General features: G+C 37.5%; 1 protein-coding gene across 7 annotated transcripts in view; it reads right to left on the bottom strand.

Moving 5' to 3' along the window:
* The window catches only part of LOC105196472 (fat-like cadherin-related tumor suppressor homolog), a 408,331-nt gene that overhangs the window by 63,859 nt on the left and 323,802 nt on the right, over positions 1-20,670 (bottom strand). For all 7 annotated transcript variants that reach the window (XM_039446041.1, XM_039446040.1, XM_026135345.2 and 4 more), the window contains 2 exons: positions 6,999-7,105; positions 4,590-4,794 (listed from right to left, as the gene is read on the bottom strand). In XM_039446041.1, the coding sequence (XP_039301975.1) occupies positions 4,590-4,794; positions 6,999-7,105 (312 nt within the window). The remainder of the gene's footprint in view (positions 1-4,589; positions 4,795-6,998; positions 7,106-20,670) is intronic.

Raw genomic sequence — 20,670 nt, 5'->3', positions numbered from 1 at the left:
CTATAAAAATATAAAATTTCCATATACAATTTTAAAAATTGAATATTCAATCTAAAACATTGTTTCAAGCCAAGAATACTTGCCAACATTGAAAAAAGAGTTTGGTAGTAATAATCAAGTCTTAATGAAGTAATTTCAATTAAATGTTTGATTGATATAATCAAATTAATAATATTTATCGATTATATTAATATTAGCAACCCAAACGGTTACTAAATATTACTAAATATTTTGTTCTATCAATTCAACATTTAATTGAAATTATTTTACTAAAATATAATAACTATCATATAAGCTTGACTATTATTGTCTCTTTTACATGTAAGTATAGAACAAAAATAAAAATAAATAATTTCTTAACATTTATCATTGTTTTTCTTTTGATTTTCTCTTTAACTTTAGAATGCGTAGCAATCTGATAAAACGTTACCCTTCTTATTTATTATTTCCTTCAGCTGATTGTTCAGCGTTGTTTACTTCGGTTACTGATTGTTCTACTGTTATTTCCTGCAATACTTTTTTGAATTCTTATATCTATGATCACAAATGTGTACCAATCTGATAAAAAGTAGCTGTATTATTTCCTTCGACTACTGACTGTTGTTCTGTAATATTCATCTTGTTTTTATCAATATTTTCTTCGATTTCTTCATTTATGTCTGTATTATTTTCTTTAGCTGCGAATTGTTACATTATTATATTCACGGTATTTCCATCAGAACTTTTTTTTAAATTCTTATATATATGTTATGAGACGTCAAATGTGCTATAAATCTAAGCAGGTCATCTTTAAATATGTTACACTCTACACGACACATTTTGCATTTTAACTTATAAAGTATCCGATACGAAATATTCCAATATCCACGTATATTGAAATCCTTTTAATATTTCTATTACTATTGACGGATGATGAAATGGATCAGATTTTTTCTTTATATTCACATAAAAGCGATATACAATACATTTTACATTTCGGAGTATACTTTTCTGCTTTTATGAAATATTACCATACCATTTGATTCGTTTATAGCTTTGTCATGAGATGTTCCATGAGCACGATATAAATGTATTTTTGTGTCTGGAAAACTGTGCTTTATGACAATTATGAATATTGCATTTTATCTTATAATACGTGCTTCTGATGTACATTTTACTGCAATATTGTCATATTCAGCTATTTTGTTTTGCCATGTCCGTACAATATCTTAAGAGCTTGTATTATTAAATAGAACGTAACGTTTATGCCCTAGAGAAATATATATTCTGCGAAGGTCAAAAAATAATGTGTGAATCTTTGTGATAATATAAATATATTGATACACTGTTTGAATTACTTTGACAATGTCCAAGTATTGTTCTATTTGTAATTATTCAATTATCATAGTCAAGAGTTTAAATTAAAAAACAAACTTTGCATATTTAATGTAAGAAATAATTAGTTTTTTTTTCTGTGACGCCGGCACACTCAATCCATTTTGTTAAATTAAATAGTAATTAATAAATTTGTGAATAGAGAATATTTTGAGAATAATAGATTCAAATTGATTAATATTAAATATTTATCCATATAAACAATAGATACATTAAAATTTTTGATTAATTATGATATAATTAATATATATAATTAATAAGACTTAATTATTATATTGATTAGTAATTTGTATTACTTTTCTGATTTAATTTAAGAGCTGTGTTTCCAGACCAATGAATAGCGTAGCGCACAGTTCGGAAATTAGAAAATTAATATAAAATCAGGAAATTATTATATGAGATTAAGATCCGCATTAAGATCCGCTCTGACTATTGTAGGTATTTTTTAATTTAACTGTAATATACTTAATACTAAAAATTGATCAAGCATTATATCATATCTTCATTGTATTTTCTTTACTACATTTTTTCTTAAACTTTATATAGACGTTTTGACAAAAAATGTAAGTGATAATAATATTTTAGTACCACAATTTCTTTTGTGATATTATTTCATCATTATCATTTTTTTACCAAATTTATTCTATTTATAAAATATATCCTATCACTTTTAATTTACATGAAATAATTATACAAATGTATGCCCTAAAGTTAAATATTAATGCTAATCCATTTTAATTCATCTATTTTATGACAAAGAATCCATGAGATATTATATTTATTCGTAATATTCTTATTCTTTTAACTTGACATATATATTTCATGCCTGCTTCATACGATCTTCACAGATCCATTATTTCAAATTAAAACAGTAACATACAATATCCATTTCATTGCATAACAGCAGAATCAGAATGCTACGTCAATCTATTAAATAAAAATATACTATAATGCAACGCTTACAATAATAAATATTTTCAAAATAATAGTTACATATATTATGCAATTGAAAACAACTGATTCTGAGAATAACGAATAAAATAATAAATTATTCGTTCTTTGATTTCGTAATTTACCGCTACCTCCTTCCCATTTGTCGCTCCTTTTGTTGTACTCAAAATATTCGCGAAAACGTGATTAATTACAGTGATATGCGCAGTGATCATCGGCACACGATTACCACCCGACAGTTTGCACGATACTCCTGATACTAATCACACGTACTTTGCAATGGAAATGTAACGTGAAAAAATATAATCTAAATCCGCTTGACACACGCAATGTCTCGCAAATGAGCATATCGAATAAACCTCGAGTAAAGAACTTTAATAACTCATATCGATAAATACTGTATTTATGATGCAATAAAATATTAATATACAGGATTAATTACGACGGTACTTGTTAATTAAACGCGTTACGATGCTGCACAATTCGGAGTCAATCCGTCCTGCACTCGCAATGTTAATAACCAAAAAATAGTAATTTTCTGATATTATACGATGTGATAAAGTCGGTTAATGAAAATGAGATGGATCGTCTGAACATGTGCTATTGAAATTTCGTATTGTGTAATATGTTACGGACGTATAAATCCCGCACGATATAAACTTAAAAATATATTATTAAATGTATCGTTAAAATTACTTGTTTTATTAAATGCATTAAAATAAAATGAAAATAAAATAATTTATTATATTATTTAAAAAACACACAGTATGATGACTCCACGTGATCGATGTATTACAGTTTACTTGAATTTCTTAATTCGATGATTTTGTGCTCCGAAAACAGTACGCAAATTGTACTTTGATTTGCAGTCCACGCAAATACGAGATTTGCTCGTTATTTGACCAATGATAACTCGGTGATATTTATAGCCGATTGATCGGTTGTAACCGAGTATTTTCGTTGGCATACGGTGGAGAGCGACCGCAATACCGCATACGTCCGCCCATTTTAAGGCTCGTCCGGCCGACCGGGTCGGCTCGCCCCATTTTCTCCTCGTATGTGAAATACGAAAAGGTCGCCACTCGCGGATAAGCCGGGCGAAGTTTTGCACAATTTCGAACATTAAAAGTTCCGCGGATAGCACGCAAAACGGATTGACCAGCTGACGAAGGAGAAGTTTCCCGAGGGGATTGGCCGACGGCGATGAATACAAATCAAACGTCAGCCGGCCTTTTTTTCCATTGTGAACCATCTCGCGGTATAACTGACTTTCATTTTGCATACTAATACCGATCGCAAACAACTTTCGAGGAATACGAGATGTCCGTTGTGACGGGAACGTCTGGTTGGGTGCCAGGAGTTGGTAGAGAAACGCCATATAATTCCAACGACTTTCGGAGATTTCGACGGACGGAAGTAATACCTGTTTCAATAAACCAGCAGTCTCGTCGCTTTAAAATTCCTATTGCATTACTAACTCTAAGTGGTACTCCTCTTCCACGTGAAGCTCTCACTGCAGCAGCAGCAGCAGCGCGCGCGCGTAGCGTGCGAAAGTATAAAGTCCTCGTCTGCCGCGCGTTACTCGCCGTTCAACATCCGCCCGTGAAGCTCGTACATTATTTCGTCGCGCTGAACAACATAACGCTGCCTCTCTTACGTTATTTATGAGGGTTTTGAAGTCAAAGGTATGAGACGCTGTCCCGGATCTAACGAGCTTGCAAGATAGGCCACTCTCATCGTTTTATAATCCCCGAGCGTCTCACGCGAGGAGGAAGGCTAAGCGAGACGATAAAGGACTGATGAATATGGATCGACGTTCGATCACTCGGATTTGCATACACGGCCGGGCGAGGCAAGAACAACGTATATCTTTAGATACGCGCTTATATATCGCGTTATTAAGTCCCGAGAGAGAAAGGGAGAGGTCATTAAAATAAAGATAGATCGTGCATCTATCTGTCGGAAACATAATTTTCTGTCCGCGACACGGAACCACGTGTCTAGGGGACGCATCGTCCGTGAAAAGCTAATATCTCATCCTTCGATTCAGCCAGTAACGAATGACTGAATTCGACTCTTTTCACGGAAGCGGTCAATTTCCTCGGTTCCGCGTAACGGATCTATTAAAACTCTCGTCCAGTGAGATTGAACTCATTACCTGCTACCGGGTGTGGCTAAAGACCCCGTCAGCCTGACCCCGGCCGGGAGACCGGTATTATTTTGTCGTCGATGCGATACGAGACGCGGATACGCTCGGGACTTACCGGTGGTGGAGTTGATGAGAAAATAACCCTCTGGATTGCCGCTGCTGATGGTGAAGACGAATTGCTGGGGTGAGACGTCGCGATCAAAGGCGCGGATCTGCAGGACGCTCACGCTGGCGGGCGAGTTCTCAGGCACAGATGGGTAGTAAACTGGGAGCTCGGTCAGCGGCGTATTGTCATTCTCGTCTAGTACTTCGACGTAGACCTGCACAGGTGTGGAGGGAACCATTTAATCGTATATTAAATAAAAGACGCTTTGCTGCGCGTTCGTTAAACTCGCGTCGGGAAAAAAGAGAGATAATCGCGACTACGTTTGTGTGTGTGTGTGTGTGTGTGTGTGTGTGTGTGTGTGTGTGTGTGTGTGTGTGTGTGTGTGTGTGTGTGTAACATCTCGATATATTAATACATAAAAAAATTATATTCTCAATTTAAGAATTTTTTATTTTTATGGTTTCTTTTAAATAAACGACAAAAAGTTTTTTTAACGTCAGAGGGAATTATTCTAAAGGATAGATTAGTAGTAGATATTCTTTATTTTTATAAGAATATATGTAATACATGCAAGATGAAATTATAGAATTTATTCTAGGATTGTTTCTACTCTATTATTATTATTAGACTTAACACGCTTCTGTTTTACGTATATAAACAAATCAATTAAAAACCAATTTCATAATCTCCGATTAATTCGATCAATTAAAGACTTTTTTCACCAATCTTCAGTTAGCTAACCGGTTAGTCTGTTGGAATCGACCAATCGCATTTGTTATTTCACGTAACAATGTGACTGGTCACAATTCCAATGGACTAATCGATTAGCTAACCGAAGATTGGTGAAAAAGGTCCTAAGTGTCAAGCATGATTGATTATTTCTGATCGATTCTGCTTGACAAATCACAAATGCAATTGGTCAATTACAATAAAAAATTAGTCGATTAAGTTAACCGGAGATTGTGGAACTAGCCTTAAGAAAAAAAAAATATGAAAGGCCTTTTCTCTCCTTTATAACTGTTTATTATACACACTTCTTGATAGTGGCGGAAATAAAAGTACAGACGTAAAGAGATAAACTTATTCTTGTGTGTGCTTGGCGAGAGAATCGCTATTTGAGAGGAAAAACTAAACACAAAAAAAGGTAAATGAATTGAACGCGACATCTATCCAGTTAGTTTAAATGAAAAAAGTTAAAATACATTTCGGATTTTTTTACCTTTTTATCCGTAACATCTCCATGAAAAAAATATAATTTTACGATATCAAAACCTTGGAATACATTAGAATACATTAAAATGTTTTCTATCAAATTCGAGCATTGCAAAAATTATAGTAATATTTTACAATCATTACTTATCAATCTTATATTAATAACATTTATTTTATTAAAATAAAATTTATGATTTATATCATTTAGAAAACTTGATAAATTTTATAAAAATATCTATTTAACTTTTATATAATAATTGCAAATATGTATAATATATGCAATATAAAATATCCTACAATAAACTTTCTTTTATGAAAATATAAAAATTCAGTATAAAATTGCACAATTACATTATTATCAGCTTCTATAAATTGGTCAAAATTTAATATCAGTTGATTTCTTAAAGTGTTTGCATGCAGAAAACAAGATGTGACACGTTGAATGTTTGTTTACTCAAATCTTATATTTTACATTTTTGTTTATTTCTGTTTCAAATTTTTTTGTTTAGCACTGTTGATTATTTTATATTTTTGTTACTAATGTTGCAAATATTATGCAAAATAATTAAATATTGGTGGAGTACGATTTAAACGACCGATATGCATTCATCAACTTTCCTTTACTTATTTGCAAATTTGATGAGAAAATAGCATTATAAATTAAATCAAACTTTTCACTAATATAATGAAACTCTAATAAATATTCGTAATAAAGTTCATTTAGATCCCATACTCATTTAAAAGTTACTCATCTAAAGCTACAGCAAAATTATTACGTAATTTACAAATTATTTACATAATTACTTGCACAAGCCATTATAAATACAATTATTCATCGTTTTGTTCCTTGCAGTAGGTTTCAGAATCAAAATTCGGGTATTCACAAAGAAAATTTTTTCTCGTTGATTAAAAAAAAAGATTAAACCTAAGAAGCGTACAGTTTTTAAATTTTGATAATTTTTAGCTAGTATTTTTCGCTGTACAACCAAAACATTTGAGACACGAAACGAAATTTACTGGCTATATAACCAATACAGAAAAAAAAACACCGTATAAACGAAATGGAAATAGTAATAGCCATTTGACTAAATAAACCGTTTCGAACAATGTCGTTAATTTCTTTTTGGTACGCAAGTTTTTTTGTTCAAACGCTACTTTTTCCAGCAATCTTCATTTATAATTTACAATCCAATTGCTGAAACTTACCTGCAGACTCGAGCTCAGCGGAACCACTCCGTGATCCTGGGAGTAAACGGTCAACCAGTATCCCCTCTTCGTCTCGACGTCGAGCACTGCCTTGGTTCTAATGTTTCCTGCAACAAGCGGAGAACCGCGCAATTAACTCGAGAACTAGAATAAACGTGGCGAATGCAATATCTCGATCATCGATCTCTTAATATTTCGAAATCATTTACTTTATTCCGATCGATTGCTTCGTGCGTAACGAGATACATAGCAGGTGCGGGGCCCGTTAAACAGGCTGTCTTTGAAATGGAATTAATATTAAGAACGTAAAATGATCGCCGTATCGCGAGACCTTTTGCACCCTGGCGTTATTCATTATTTCCCCGCGTGCCGCGGACTCGAAGCGAACGGAAGGCGGCCGGTTCGCGGAGAGAAAAAAGGAGACGGCGACTGCGGTGGTATTTCCATCTTGTGCGAGGTGGCTGCTGGCAACAAGAGAGCCGACACGGGCGGGCATGTCACCGAGCAACGAGCGGACAACGCTAAAAAAAAAAAAAAAATATCCGAACCGCATTCCCCTGCCGTTAACACATCAGCGAGGCACGACGGCGTTGTCCTCGGCTCGGCTTTTTGCCGGGATTTCTCCGGATGCACCGGTGGTTTCTTGCGCGCGACCGATATTCCGCGTCCTCGCGGTTTCGTTTAACCGCGGGATTAACGCGAGGGATAAGCGGTTAAACGGGCGCCCGCCGCTCCGCGATGACACCCGATTACTTAACGACTAACGTCGCGGTCCGATGCTCGCGCTCCTTGTGCCGAGGAAATCGACGCGAGAAAACGTAAACCGAGAAGACTGCGACTCGCGATCTGCAGCGCCGATAATCAACGTCTTCCTCCAGTCTCTCTCTCTCTCTCTCTCTCTCTCTCTCTCTCTCTCTCTTTCTCTCTCTCTCGGCGCGAGATCGAGCCCTCGAGCGAAGAGTCGCGGTTTCGTCGGTCGTCGTCGTCGTCGTCGCCGCGCGCAATTAGCGCGACACTGAACTCGCCGTTTCAACGTCGATCGTCGACCGGGATAACGGGCTCGATCGTCGAGTCTACCGAAGCATGTAACGAGCGCTAATTAGAAATCGGGGGATTCGTGCGCGGATCGCTGGCCGCGAGTCGTAAATTTGCTCGCGTCCCGGTCGCTTCGCCCCGCAGTGCAACCTCGCATTCGTTCGTATTCCGGTTGTGCAAACTCGTGAGATTTTTCTTCGATTTTATGTTGTTTTTTTTTCTACGAAAAATACACGAGACTCGCGCGCGTTAAGTGCACGGTATACGGAGGCCAGATTTGCCGCCGCGTTTTTCTCGCACGGCTTCCGCTGTCGCGTCGCGCGGGCACGCTCAAATCGCGCTCCCGTTCGCACGCATGACACGGAAAAGAGGGAATACATAATTTTTTTAAGTTTTTATTTAGTTTCTCCTTTATGCTAAATCGCACACCCGGGCGCACGTGCGTCGTTAATGGAAAATGCTCTCGCGGAGCGGAAGCTTTACTGCGCGGGTGAAACGCATCTCGCCGCGACGCACAATTAACATCGACGCCGTAAAAAAATGCACGACTTTCATGCGCGACGAGCGCCATGAGAAACGGAACATTTCGAGTAGCTTAATTTACTATGGAAATTGTTAAATCTTAATTAACCGCAAACGAACGTTGCCATATAATGCGCCACACTGCCATACTTCATCCTCCCCCTACCCCTCTCCTCGGTGCCCTCCTAAGTCGTTACCGCAGTATTATACGCGCCTCTTCTGTTCATTCGACTGTGGAAGAAGCAGATGAAGACACGTGCGGTGCTTAATAGCGAGCGAGCTGGCGAATGCATTAAATTTAGTACCGTAAACGCGATTTATACAGCATCCTCCTCGTATAACGGGAGAACTTCGTTAGCGGGGAAACGAGCGGCGCTCGCGCTCGCGCGCGCCAGCAACGCGACGCCACGATTACAAAAATGAATTTTCCTCGCGCAGCCAATAGTTTAAATTCTTAGGAAATGTACATCCGGCGAGACGAATTCGTTCCGAGAAACAATCTGCAGCTATACGAAATGCAGATTTTTCCGCGACAGCTCGCCCCGGTAAGATTCGCACAAATGAATATTCATTAAATATTTAGCCCCTTACACAGAAAAAATGAACGTTCGTATTTTGAGAGTATCTTCATTTTCGAAATGTAAATATTGAAGGAAGCAAGATTATATAACAAATGCTAGATAACAAACAAATAATAAATAAATTTATTTGTACGGAGGTTTGTATATCATGGTTTCGTTGAGAAAAATATTTTCTCATTATTCAATAGTTATTTCCATGAGTCGAGAGGAAAAAATATTGTGGTTAGGAAAAACAACGTTTTCAAACCAAAAACTAAAATTTTTAATATTATTGTACTACTGTAATTTATTCCCAAAACTATCAATATTATTATCAAAGCTACCATAATCTGCTCTTTGATGACAATATTAAAATAAAAATATATCATTGAAATTTAAGATTGTGAAATTCTTTAAAAGAGATTCTTATATATTGTTACTTAGGTCTGAAAGAATAATTGCGTTAAATAGAATATATTAGTTTTAAATTGATACTATTTTTTCCGTGTATAAATAATGCAGACGTTACGGGTTGATAAGAACAGAACGAATAACGCTCCGTGAAAAAATTTCTGAAGAGAGAAAGGAGGAAACAATTATTTTTCGCGAAACATTTCGTCGCAGGTTTTTACATGCGTTCGCTATACGTGAACCGTTGAACCTTGCATTTCGATTCGACTTCATCACGGAAATGCACGTGGATACCTCCTCGGCAAATCTCCCGGGCTCCTCCGTCCGTTCCATCCATCCGTTCAGACAGCTGATGAAGGCGCGTGCAGCATTTAATAGCGCGCCGGGGTTCGTATTTAATGTGTGCCTGCGCGCGGATTGCAACCAACTCCCGAGATGCGCATAAACGATATACAGTAACGAGGTACATTTCGTAACGAAACACCGATGAGCTCTCATTCGCGTCGCCTCACGATTCTATCGTCGGTAATATTGATGGCGAGTGATACAATTTTTATGTAACTTGAAAAAATAAAGAGAATTGACGACCGTATTTTTAAAAGTACCAGACATACCGCATTTAAGGAGAAGAGAAGTATTTCTATATATAGTGCCAAAGGGGAAAAATAACGAGACAGCTACATCGCGACAGCTGTTTGGCAATTTTTCCTCGCGACTTTTCCAGTTCGTGAGAAAACTCGACGCCCGCTGCTCGAGACCAGTAAGGACCGTCTCGTTGTCGAAGCGTACTGCAGAATTCATTTCTGGCGTGACTCTCGTCCTTTGTTCGAGTAACGATGGAGCCGCTTCGACGGTGGCGCGGGAAGGAAACAGTGCAGCCGTGTAATCGAACTCTCGGTCGTTTAATTTTTGGCCCCGGGGTGCCGCTTTCCTCCCTTCCGTTCTTTCATCCGGTGTTTCTGTTCGTTCTCTGTCTCTCTCTCTCTCTCGCCACTCTAGTCTACCCTGAGAAATTTCTCAGGATCTTGATGTAACCTCATGTCCGTCTGATCGTTAACCCACAATTCGTCATTGACACTTTTGGCATTATCTCGTTGGTAATGTTCCCCATGGACGCTCGCTAAGCGTTAACAACGACCATCGTCCTTTCCGGCCGATTATTGTTGAGAGGTGATTGATGCTCGAGCGGATGATATCAGAGATTAATGAACGCTTGAAAAACTGCAGTGAGAATAGATTATACCAATTGGGCTTACTCTTATCCATTCCGTTAATGGCGCTAGAGATAACGATACGGCTCATCATAAATGACTCAATCATTTAATGTAGGAATAGTCACTTGATATTTTTATTGCGCAAACGATCATCTAGTGTGATTTTTAAAATCACTCAAGTCACTGTTAGTTAATTATACATATGTAATTGTTTATTATAAATTATTATAGTATTTGAGATTATTATGCCTATACAATAAAAGAAAAAAATTTTTGGTATTTTTGTGACTATAATTGAATGTTAAAATAATTATGGATGAGAGCTCCATTTTTATAATTAGTACTATTTAATATTAATAATAACATACAAGAAGTTATTTTTCTAAAAAACATGTTTGCAATTATCGTAATATAAGTTGGCACTGAAAATGATTGTAATTTATAATGCTATAATAATTATAAAAAAGGAACTCTTAATCATAATTATGTTAACATTCAATTATAATCGTAAATGCAAAATACTTTTCTCTCAGCGTAGAGTCAATATTTTCTGAAAAAAGAAAGAAGGAATAAAAAAATAGGTATGAATTCTCAATCAACAAGGAAAACTGCGGCTGAGCTTCATTTTCTTGCCGTTGGAGTGCAAAAGCATTAAGAAAAGAGAAAAACGGAAATGAAATCGAACGTAATTTCAATCTTGAGATGTAGACACTCTAATACGACTTAATTCACTTGTAAACACATTAAATATCCTTATGTTCCAACGACCGCGTTACCTCATCGTGATACTCCAGTTGATTAAATTATAATCCCAGGGAATTATACGCGACAAAGTTTCACAGAAAGTTCTCCAAACGGAGAACGTCAGGATTAATGAAGGAACTCGTAAATGAAAGATAATTACAATTTTCCCCTTACTATCATAATAAGCCCACTACTTAGCCGGACGAAATTCGTATTGCAAACTTCAAGTAATGCGTAAATATCCGAAGAAGTTGTGCGTCTCTTTTAACGCGTTTCTCGTACCGTAATTTCGTATATGATGTTATTGTATGCATAGGAGGTCTCGCACATTTGACGAATGTCGGGAAAAAATACAAACCGTAAATCGCCAGTGAATAAAAGCGTCACTAGAAGCAAAATTACGAGATATACGTGTCCGCTCGACCGGATCTCTCTCGATACGCTCGAGATTCAAATTGCCGGGGGCATATCGTCAACATTCGATTGAAATGCGTTTCCGTGGAAATCTTTTAACGATTAGATTCGCGTATAACAGTACATATGAACATAAAGGAGGCAATGTAGCTTTTAAATCACGATTGAAAGTACAACGGAAAGGCGAAAGGTAAGATCTCGGCGCTCCAAATAAATAAAATTTACTATTATACTGTATAATAAAGAAAGACAGGCGTGCTATTTTTATTCAAAAATTAACAGTTAAATGTCTCTACTTAGAGAAGGGCAAGAAAAATGCGTAAATATAGCGTATGTATGTACCGTCAATCTCTTTGATGATATAACAGAAAAGAGTAGTAGTCTCTATGAAAAAATAAATGAAAATATCAAGGCTGTGTCCCGTCGCGAAAAGTAGCGTTGAAAATCTGAAACACGATGCAAACATATTTACGCTATTTTCATTTACGTTGACAAAGGACATCGAAAATGAATCCTCCGTAGGATTCGACGCAAAGCAATTATATCTTCCAGCAAGCATTCTTCGCGGGTGCGCGCGTTCTTCTTTTATAATTTCTTGAAACTTTTCCGTAGCTCGCCGTAGGACTTGGCGTGGTACTCCAACAAATTATTATACCTCTAACTCTACCGAGATGTCCAATCTTCTTGCATCGTGCCCTATCCCTTCCCAACCGGAGAGATAAACGGTCCCACGTTTTTTTCCGTTTTCACTGGTTTCCAACTTTTGTAGGAGCACTACTTACCAGACGTTCGTCTTTATCTTTATAGCTCTTTCGATAGCCGACGAGCCAATTTAATCAGCACTTTTACCGCAAATCTACGTGAACTAATAAAGAAATATCTAACGGATATTAGATAACGGAATTCATATTGCCTACACATATAAATTTTATTTCTATTACATCTAATAGTTTAATATATGTAATTAATAACGTAATTTATGTGTCTTATGATCTTTTAAAGAAACAAATCTTCCGATGTGTCTAAGTAATTATTTTTCTTTTCTGTCTTCTTGTGATATAAGAATGTTTCGCGTTAAAAATTAAACTCGCAAACGTCAGGAACGCCGACAAAATATGGATATGCAGGATATTGTATTGCAAGATGCTACGAGTACTTGGAATGTCGTGCACAAAATTTTAATGTAGCACTACATGCATACTTCAAGTATGTAAGAAACTTTCTAAACTCTAAATTAATTAAACAGAATCTCGGTATTAATTTCGAGTGCAAACTTTTCAGAGACGGCAAAGTTTCCTACTAATGCATAAAGCGCGTAATAAATTTAACAATTAATGAATAAATCCCGCTCGTTCGTTCAAAAGTTACGATAAGAAATTTGATAACCCTTCAAAAGAGGTGCAAATGGCTCGAGTGGATGGAGAAAAAATTTCACGTGAAACTAATTTATCCGAGATTCCGCGTGTTCGAAAGTTTCGTCGAAAGTTGATGTCGGTTGACGATTCTTCCCCCCAATTCGTGATACGCGTATCACATAGAAAAGTGCGAAAGCGTGCATACAGTTTGAGAAGCAATCGAACCTAAGCAGTTTGAGAAGCTGCGAAAACCGCTTTCGAACAGACGTTGATATGTCGTTGCATTCGACAGGAGAACACCTGCAACTTGCTTCATTTCCTTTGCCTTTTGTAGAAAATATCGAGGAAGGAATACAGGAATATTTGCCCCGCGCGCGCGCACATTTCACTTTTATCCTCTACAAAGGTACTTTTATTCCCTCGGCGAGTGCGAAATTGTAATCCTGGCGTCTTAAGAAAATTAAAAGTGTAATAATTGCCGAAACGATTAATCACGGGAGAGATAAAACGACGCTTTTCTCTCGGTTGAAATAAACAAGTTTATCGCCTCGACGATTGTTGGCGAAATTTAACGACGATTTCTCGTCGTGTTATTCATGAAAAATCATTCCCAGGCTTTGACGACGACGACGACGATGCGTTTATGACGAAGGTATCCATGATGGATAATAAACGAGCGGCTCGAGCGGATTTCACGAGTACTCGCGAAAAGGCATTGCGAAAATAATGATCGTCACCGCTCCGGCGGCCGTCATTAGCCAGATTAACAGTGGGGAAACCGTTCTGTCCTCGACGCAGGGAGCCGGGTTACCAGGAATTATGTCGGCGGTTAGGGTGCCGTAAGACCCGCCTTCGTCATGTACCCTCTGTCTTCTTTCGTCCTCCCGCTGCTGTTCCACTTTCCTGACTTTTCCGCATTTTTCCTGTTCCGCCTCTTTTTATCGTTTTCACTGCCCCGAGTAGCAAGTGCTATCGTATTCTCGCCTAAAGAGGAACAAGAGTCACGACTAGAAAAGAATATCCCCTTCCCTTTTTCGTGCCTCAATCAGTAACGAGAAATCCCACAAAAATTAATTTGCCTGATATCGAAATGAGCGTGTAATGTAAAATACATGGTCTGAATAAAACCATTAATACTTTACAGAATTTTATTTTTTAGAAACTCTATTTCATTTCTTTTCAAAATTATTTCAATAAAAAAATTTATTATTTCATTAAAAAATTTTCTTGTTTTAACCAAATCTCTTTCAGCCTCTATTAATATATTTGAGTGTTTCGTTACAGTAGAAAAATTTGTTTACGGTAAAATAAATCAAGCAGATCTTATATTTAATTCAAGTATATTATACGAAGATGCTGTCAGCTACTTCTCTACGAACTTTAACGAAATTTAATCAAACTCAAATGGATTATATTCCAAGGGAACGATTGATACTGCAATTATAACTTTTATTATTGCACGGAGTATTGCATTGAAATTTTTTCAAGGTATGCATAAATAGAGAGTAGTTGCATATAACATCAAAGTGCAGTTGCGCGGTTTATTCCCCACGTCCCAGACGTACTTACACATATTCATTTTTCGGTTGTGCAGTCACCTAAATGCCTTACAATTCATTCTGATGCGAAGCGCGACCGTTCCCTCCACCCACCCCCTCCCCCGTCGCGGAATGTCCATTATTGCACCGCGGCTCCAGGCGGCAGATAGAAAGTTAATTACGTAGTTACCGGCATTCCATATTTTATGGTTCGCGGGATTGGATTTTTGATCGAAATATTTCGTGCGTCCGTGTGCTTGGTCGCGAGTTATATTGGCCGTGTGTATCGTAACGAGAGTCATAACGAGAGTCTTGTCGCACACGTCGCCGTCGGTGACACGCGACCATGATGAGAAATCCGCACATCGCGTGTCGCCTCTATCGCGCGGTACACTTATTATGAGGGAGAAAGGGACGGCGGACCTCGAAGTGCTCGTGCATAAAATCACGTGGTATCAGGTGTCCGGTGGGTCTTCTTCCGATGGATGCGGAGAATACGAGCCACGTCTCTTGCGTCTCGACCCCGAATGCATAAAGAAAGACGTTACCGCGAGACGTGTCTCGCACATATACCCTACACTCTATCGTACAGATCTCCAGTGACGTGAGACGAGAGAGGTAACCGCGGCTAAACGAGACACGATCGAGTTTTATTTCGAGCGCGCAGCCAGAGTTCCGGTGTTCTTCCTTCCGTTTGATTGACGCGCGGCTGTCTTGGCATTCGGAGCACTGAAAAACGGGGCGGCTCGAATGCCTCTCGTAATCATCGTTTTCGAGGAAAACCCTATAGTTCTTCCACGAAGATCGTAGTCATGTACAGTCGGCGTGTAAACGTGTTTCATCTTTAACGCACGTGCACCGTTTCTGCTCGAGGTTGGTGAAGCGCAACACGAAAGATCGACGAGATCTGAATTTGATCTTGGTTTGCGCTACGATAAAAGTCCTTCGTGATAAAGGACAGAGTTTCGGTCAAGAATAACTTGACCATACACCCGGGCGAACGTTACCGAAATTTAAAAACTGTGCACTGAGAAAAAGTTATTAATTTGACTAAATCTTTCAACTCGATTAAATTTTTTCTTTTCAGTTATTTATATATTTGACTTAAAATACATAAAATACTCGAACATCAGTTCAAGCATTTATATTTAACTTAACTGCATATATATTTAATTTAAACACGTAAATGCTTGAACTTGAGAAAGAAAAGCTTCAATCAAGTTAAAAAATTTCAAAGTCAAGATAATAACTTTTTTTCTTTGTGCAGATTCCTCAGTTTTATTCTTTTTCTTCTTAATTATTGATAAAAACTTGTCAAATACAGCAAAGAAATTAGCAAATATATATACAAAATAATTTTACTTTATTTTCCTACTGGTTAAGTAAATACTTAACGGGGATTAAGCTACAAAAAATTATTATAATATTTTTGAAAGTCTTAAGATCTTTATTTATCATAAATAAAGTAATTAAAGTTTCCAGATTTTTTTAGGAAAAAAATTTAAGTTAGCAAAATTGCAAAACTGTATAATTGACATCTTTTCCAACGTATATGAGTAAGATACCAGTTTTACAACTATTGAATAGTACAATTTAATAGAATGCATATTTTATTTATCAATAGACAATCAAGTTTAAAATATAAAAATAAAAATAAGTAATAAAACATAAATGGATTATCTGAAAAGCAACTTATACTTTCTTATACTTTCATATTTTTTATAGGTTAAAACAGCATTTCGCACATTTAAAATATTTAGAATTATATAAAATACTCAAAATTTTACTTTACAAAAATATTTTTGAAACTATTTTGAAGGTATCGAGCTTGAAGAATTATGGTTTATACAAACTGACATTTTATTCCCAACTGTTAGAAGATGTCACTACAACTTGCACATATATAACGATTTTACCAAATATAATCTGTATTAGTCAGTAACTGTCATGAAACATGGTTCAAAACTGTGTAACAATTATCTGGTTTTAAAGTATCAAGCCAAAGAGTTTAGTAGTCATGTTATGAAACATTATAAAGTTATAACATGGTTCACGACTTATCTTCTTGTATTTCTACAAATCTTTGCCAATCCTTATTAATATCAGACCTTCCCTTCACAACTTTCCAACAATCTACTGCACATTTACGCACAATATTAGTTAATCATTTAAAAAGGAACTACAATCCAAGTGACTTCTTCCTCCAACTGGTATCTTCCCTCGACGTACAAACAGCAACGAGTCAGTTCGAGCAATGCAAATTCGTTCGCGGCTCTAACTGATCGAAGGTATAAATCCTTGTCACGGGTTGCGAAAGTTGTATAAAACTGCGACGGCGCATCCGCGCTATTTTCTTATGCACGACCGTATATCGAGTGGCGCGGACGGCTCGGGGGAGGGGCGGGGGAGAGGGTTGCAAAGTTTGAAAACTGAATAAAAATGCTAATTACCAAACTTTTAATGAAGTAGACGCCGGGTCGACGCGGATGTTTCATGAGCGCAAGGGTCGCGCGCTGGACGCGTTGAAAATATATGACACCTGTCACACACCCTGTTGTAATTCTGCGCGCTGCAACTTTAGATGGCCGGCGTGAAAAAATAAATTACCTATTTGAAACTGACGAAACCGTGCAGCGACGTACAATATATCATGGAGTTAGAACGGTTAATCTAGTTTTACCTGGCGAGAGGGTGCCCGCGCTATTTTACGCAGTTTATCGATATACATAGTGAACTTCGATGTTTACGATTGCCCGGTACATTTCTATTTTCGTCGCGAAAAGAATCAATGAATTTAATTCTAAAACTCTGCAGCTCCATCACTAATCGAAATTCCCAGAGCGGCGTACCAGTTTCGGGGAGTTTTTGTTACAATGGGAAGAATTAGCGTGCGCGTGCCAATTCCAGAAGCTTAAAAAAAAAAACAATATTTCGCACGGTATTTCAGTATTCAGGTGTCTCTCAAGAGGGATCCGCGCGTTCGGTATTCAACGATCCGCGCGATGCAATTCCCCGTCGAGTTGCGTCGCGTGCATACGGCGGCGGCATCGAGGGGATGCACACCGCGGGGATTCCATGCAGCCGATGGAGGCGAGGGTGGACGCGAGGTGTGGCGGACGCGCGGCCTCCGAGAAACGTGTCTCTCCCCCGTGACTGATGGTCCACGTCAGACGTGACACGTACTGCACGTGCCCGTGTCTTTCGTGGCTAAGGATTCGGCGCCGCGGTACGTCTGACCGTATAAACGAATGAACGAACGGACGGACGGACGGATTCCGGTGCAATTTCGTTGGGGACACCGGGGAATTGCATCGGAAAAGGTCTGCGTTTTGTCTTCTCCGGAAAAATCAAAGGAGCGTTGGTGCCGCCAGCATTTTTCCGACCGACGAGATAATATTGTGATATGTCTGTGAAAATGAGTACGACGGCTACTCGTCTCGTCTTAAAAAAGGAAGTTGCATTGAACTTTCCTTCGGGACTTGATTCTCTCTTACACATGCATAATGATGTTAAATATAATTTAGACGTACTGAGATTAAGAAAAGAATTTAGGAAGAAAGAACAATTTTGAAATTAAAAACACATGTCAAATTTTACATATTACTTTTGTGTAATAGTACAAAAATGCTCATGAATTATGCAATTCTTTTTAAATACAACGTCACGTTAGCGAAAATGTGACAATATCGCTTGCTACTACATTTAAATCATTGTTATAAACAATTCATTTAGAATTTTTTTCACATTAATTTTTATTATTATTACAAAAAAATTTTTAATATAAAATTATCGTTTTATTACATACATTTTTTTTCATTATTTATTATTTTCAAGATAACAATGGCAAAAGCATCCTACATGAAAAGAATATATATGAATGAAGTCACGTAATTCTCTTCCACTTTTTTAAGCTGGAGAATCTCCTTAAATGCACAGAGAAATGCAGTAAATCCAGGAATCGTAATCTGTCTAATTCAAGAATGCCGTCGCCAGTAGCGAAATTCGTCTCTGATATTACGACGCGAAACTCGTTCTCGCGCGCTTGTGTATCTCTCGAACAATTGAAAACGTCGTTAATGAGACGACGGATTCTGTTGCGTGGAAGTCGGAATGAAATAGGAATTTAACACGCGGAACTATTATTTCAAGATGTTACACGCTAATTGTGCTTGTTAAAGCAAAACAACGAGAGCAGCTAAAATTGCCGAGGAATTAAATTAACTGAACATCCTGTAAGGTTTCCTCTTACCCATTTATTTCGAAAGAAGTTTTCCGTCGGTCATTCGCGAGATGTCATTCTACTTCAGCTAACCGATAAAGTTTTACCAACGGTCTATCGATAATTAGCGGAACAATAATAATTCTCGATAATAATTAAACTAATTCACTGTCTTATCTTCTGTCGGTCTTATCTCGACAAGATGTAGAAAATGTCGCTTTTGCTCGCGCGATCCATTGTACGGAGCGAGTTTATTCCCGAGTAGTGTCGAGTACATTGAACGAGCTCGTCCACCCATCTCGTGTTCTAGTCTCGTGCCAATTAGGATTCTCTGATCCCGCCGCCAGCCGACCGCTCGTTAATTAAAAGTATCGCGGACAAATGCGTTTTCGCCGCAACTAAATTGATTTCACTTTGGTCTGCTCGACAACAATGAGTCGAAGAAAAGACGGAGGAGGGGATAAAGAAAAAGAGAGTTAAAAGGATAGAGAAGAGGGGAAGAAAAAAGGAAAAAAAAAGAGAGATGGAACAATGGCGAAATAGTTTCGCGAGCAAATCGAAAAACTTGCATGTCAATTTTTAACGACCAACTTGTCCCTTCTGACGCGATGGTAATGTCTCTCCCTCGGCATGTCACACGGTGATCCAGCGAAAAAAAAGCGGATTTGTACCGTCGTCGAGAGGTCAGCGAAAACGGATTCGACAGATAATTGCTGTCGTCGATTTGAAATCGTGATAAATCATAGCCTCTCGATAACTCGCTTTAATTCGCAATCGCGTACCGTGGAGTCGTGAACCAAACGCATAATTAGCGCAGATGATAAAGTTCATTGCAGCGAGGAACGACGTGACGTTCGATAATGAAGCACTTTTTTTTTACTCACTGACTTACGGTTTACGTAATTTGAAGTAAAAACGTTAAAAGGTCGAAAAAAAAGATGCTCGGATAATGATTGAAAGGATTTTCAAACGTTTTTCTCGATGCTCCTTTCTTCCATGAAAGCATTACAACGTTCGCGAGATATCCGTCGATGCAGAAGAAAGAGATTACGATTCATTTTGTACGATATAAAACGCACCAAAAAATGATGGTGATGTTAGCGAGAGGAAGCGCGCGCGAGTACGTCGCGTGTAAAGAGATGAAACATGGAAGGTGGTTAAGCCGACAGATGAAGGGGATCGTGCATCCGGCGGCTTCTCAGCTACCGTTCAGACCGCTCTTATTTCTTGGGTAGCCCTTTAAAGTAGTTCGCTCTGGCTTTCGGAGATTACGCGTTCGAAAGGCTTGTACTGATTCGATCAAATGCGACGTAATCTCGCGCAGTTTATCGTCATATTGTCATTCGTATCGCAAAGCGTATATCGTTGATACAATAAAAATTATACATTAAGAAATTTGTTTAGCGTTATGTATGCTGAGAGAAAAAAATAGTTGCAATTATCATAATTTAATTATAATTTATAGTGATTTTCGGTTCTAATTATATATTTGTAATTGTTTTAATAAAAAATCATAGTTATTAGTTATTATTACTATACATAAATAATACTATACGTAAATTATAATTGCGATTGCATTTAATATATAAAAATGTTTGTTTTGCTTTTACTATCCATATCTCCATATTTTGTTATATTATTATTTGAAAATATTATGATT

Source organism: Solenopsis invicta, chromosome 2, assembly GCF_016802725.1.
Source record: "Solenopsis invicta isolate M01_SB chromosome 2, UNIL_Sinv_3.0, whole genome shotgun sequence".
Lineage (NCBI taxonomy): Eukaryota > Metazoa > Arthropoda > Insecta > Hymenoptera > Formicidae > Solenopsis > Solenopsis invicta.
Note: the sequence above shows the minus strand (reverse complement) of the source record. Positions and strands in the feature narration are given on the sequence as shown.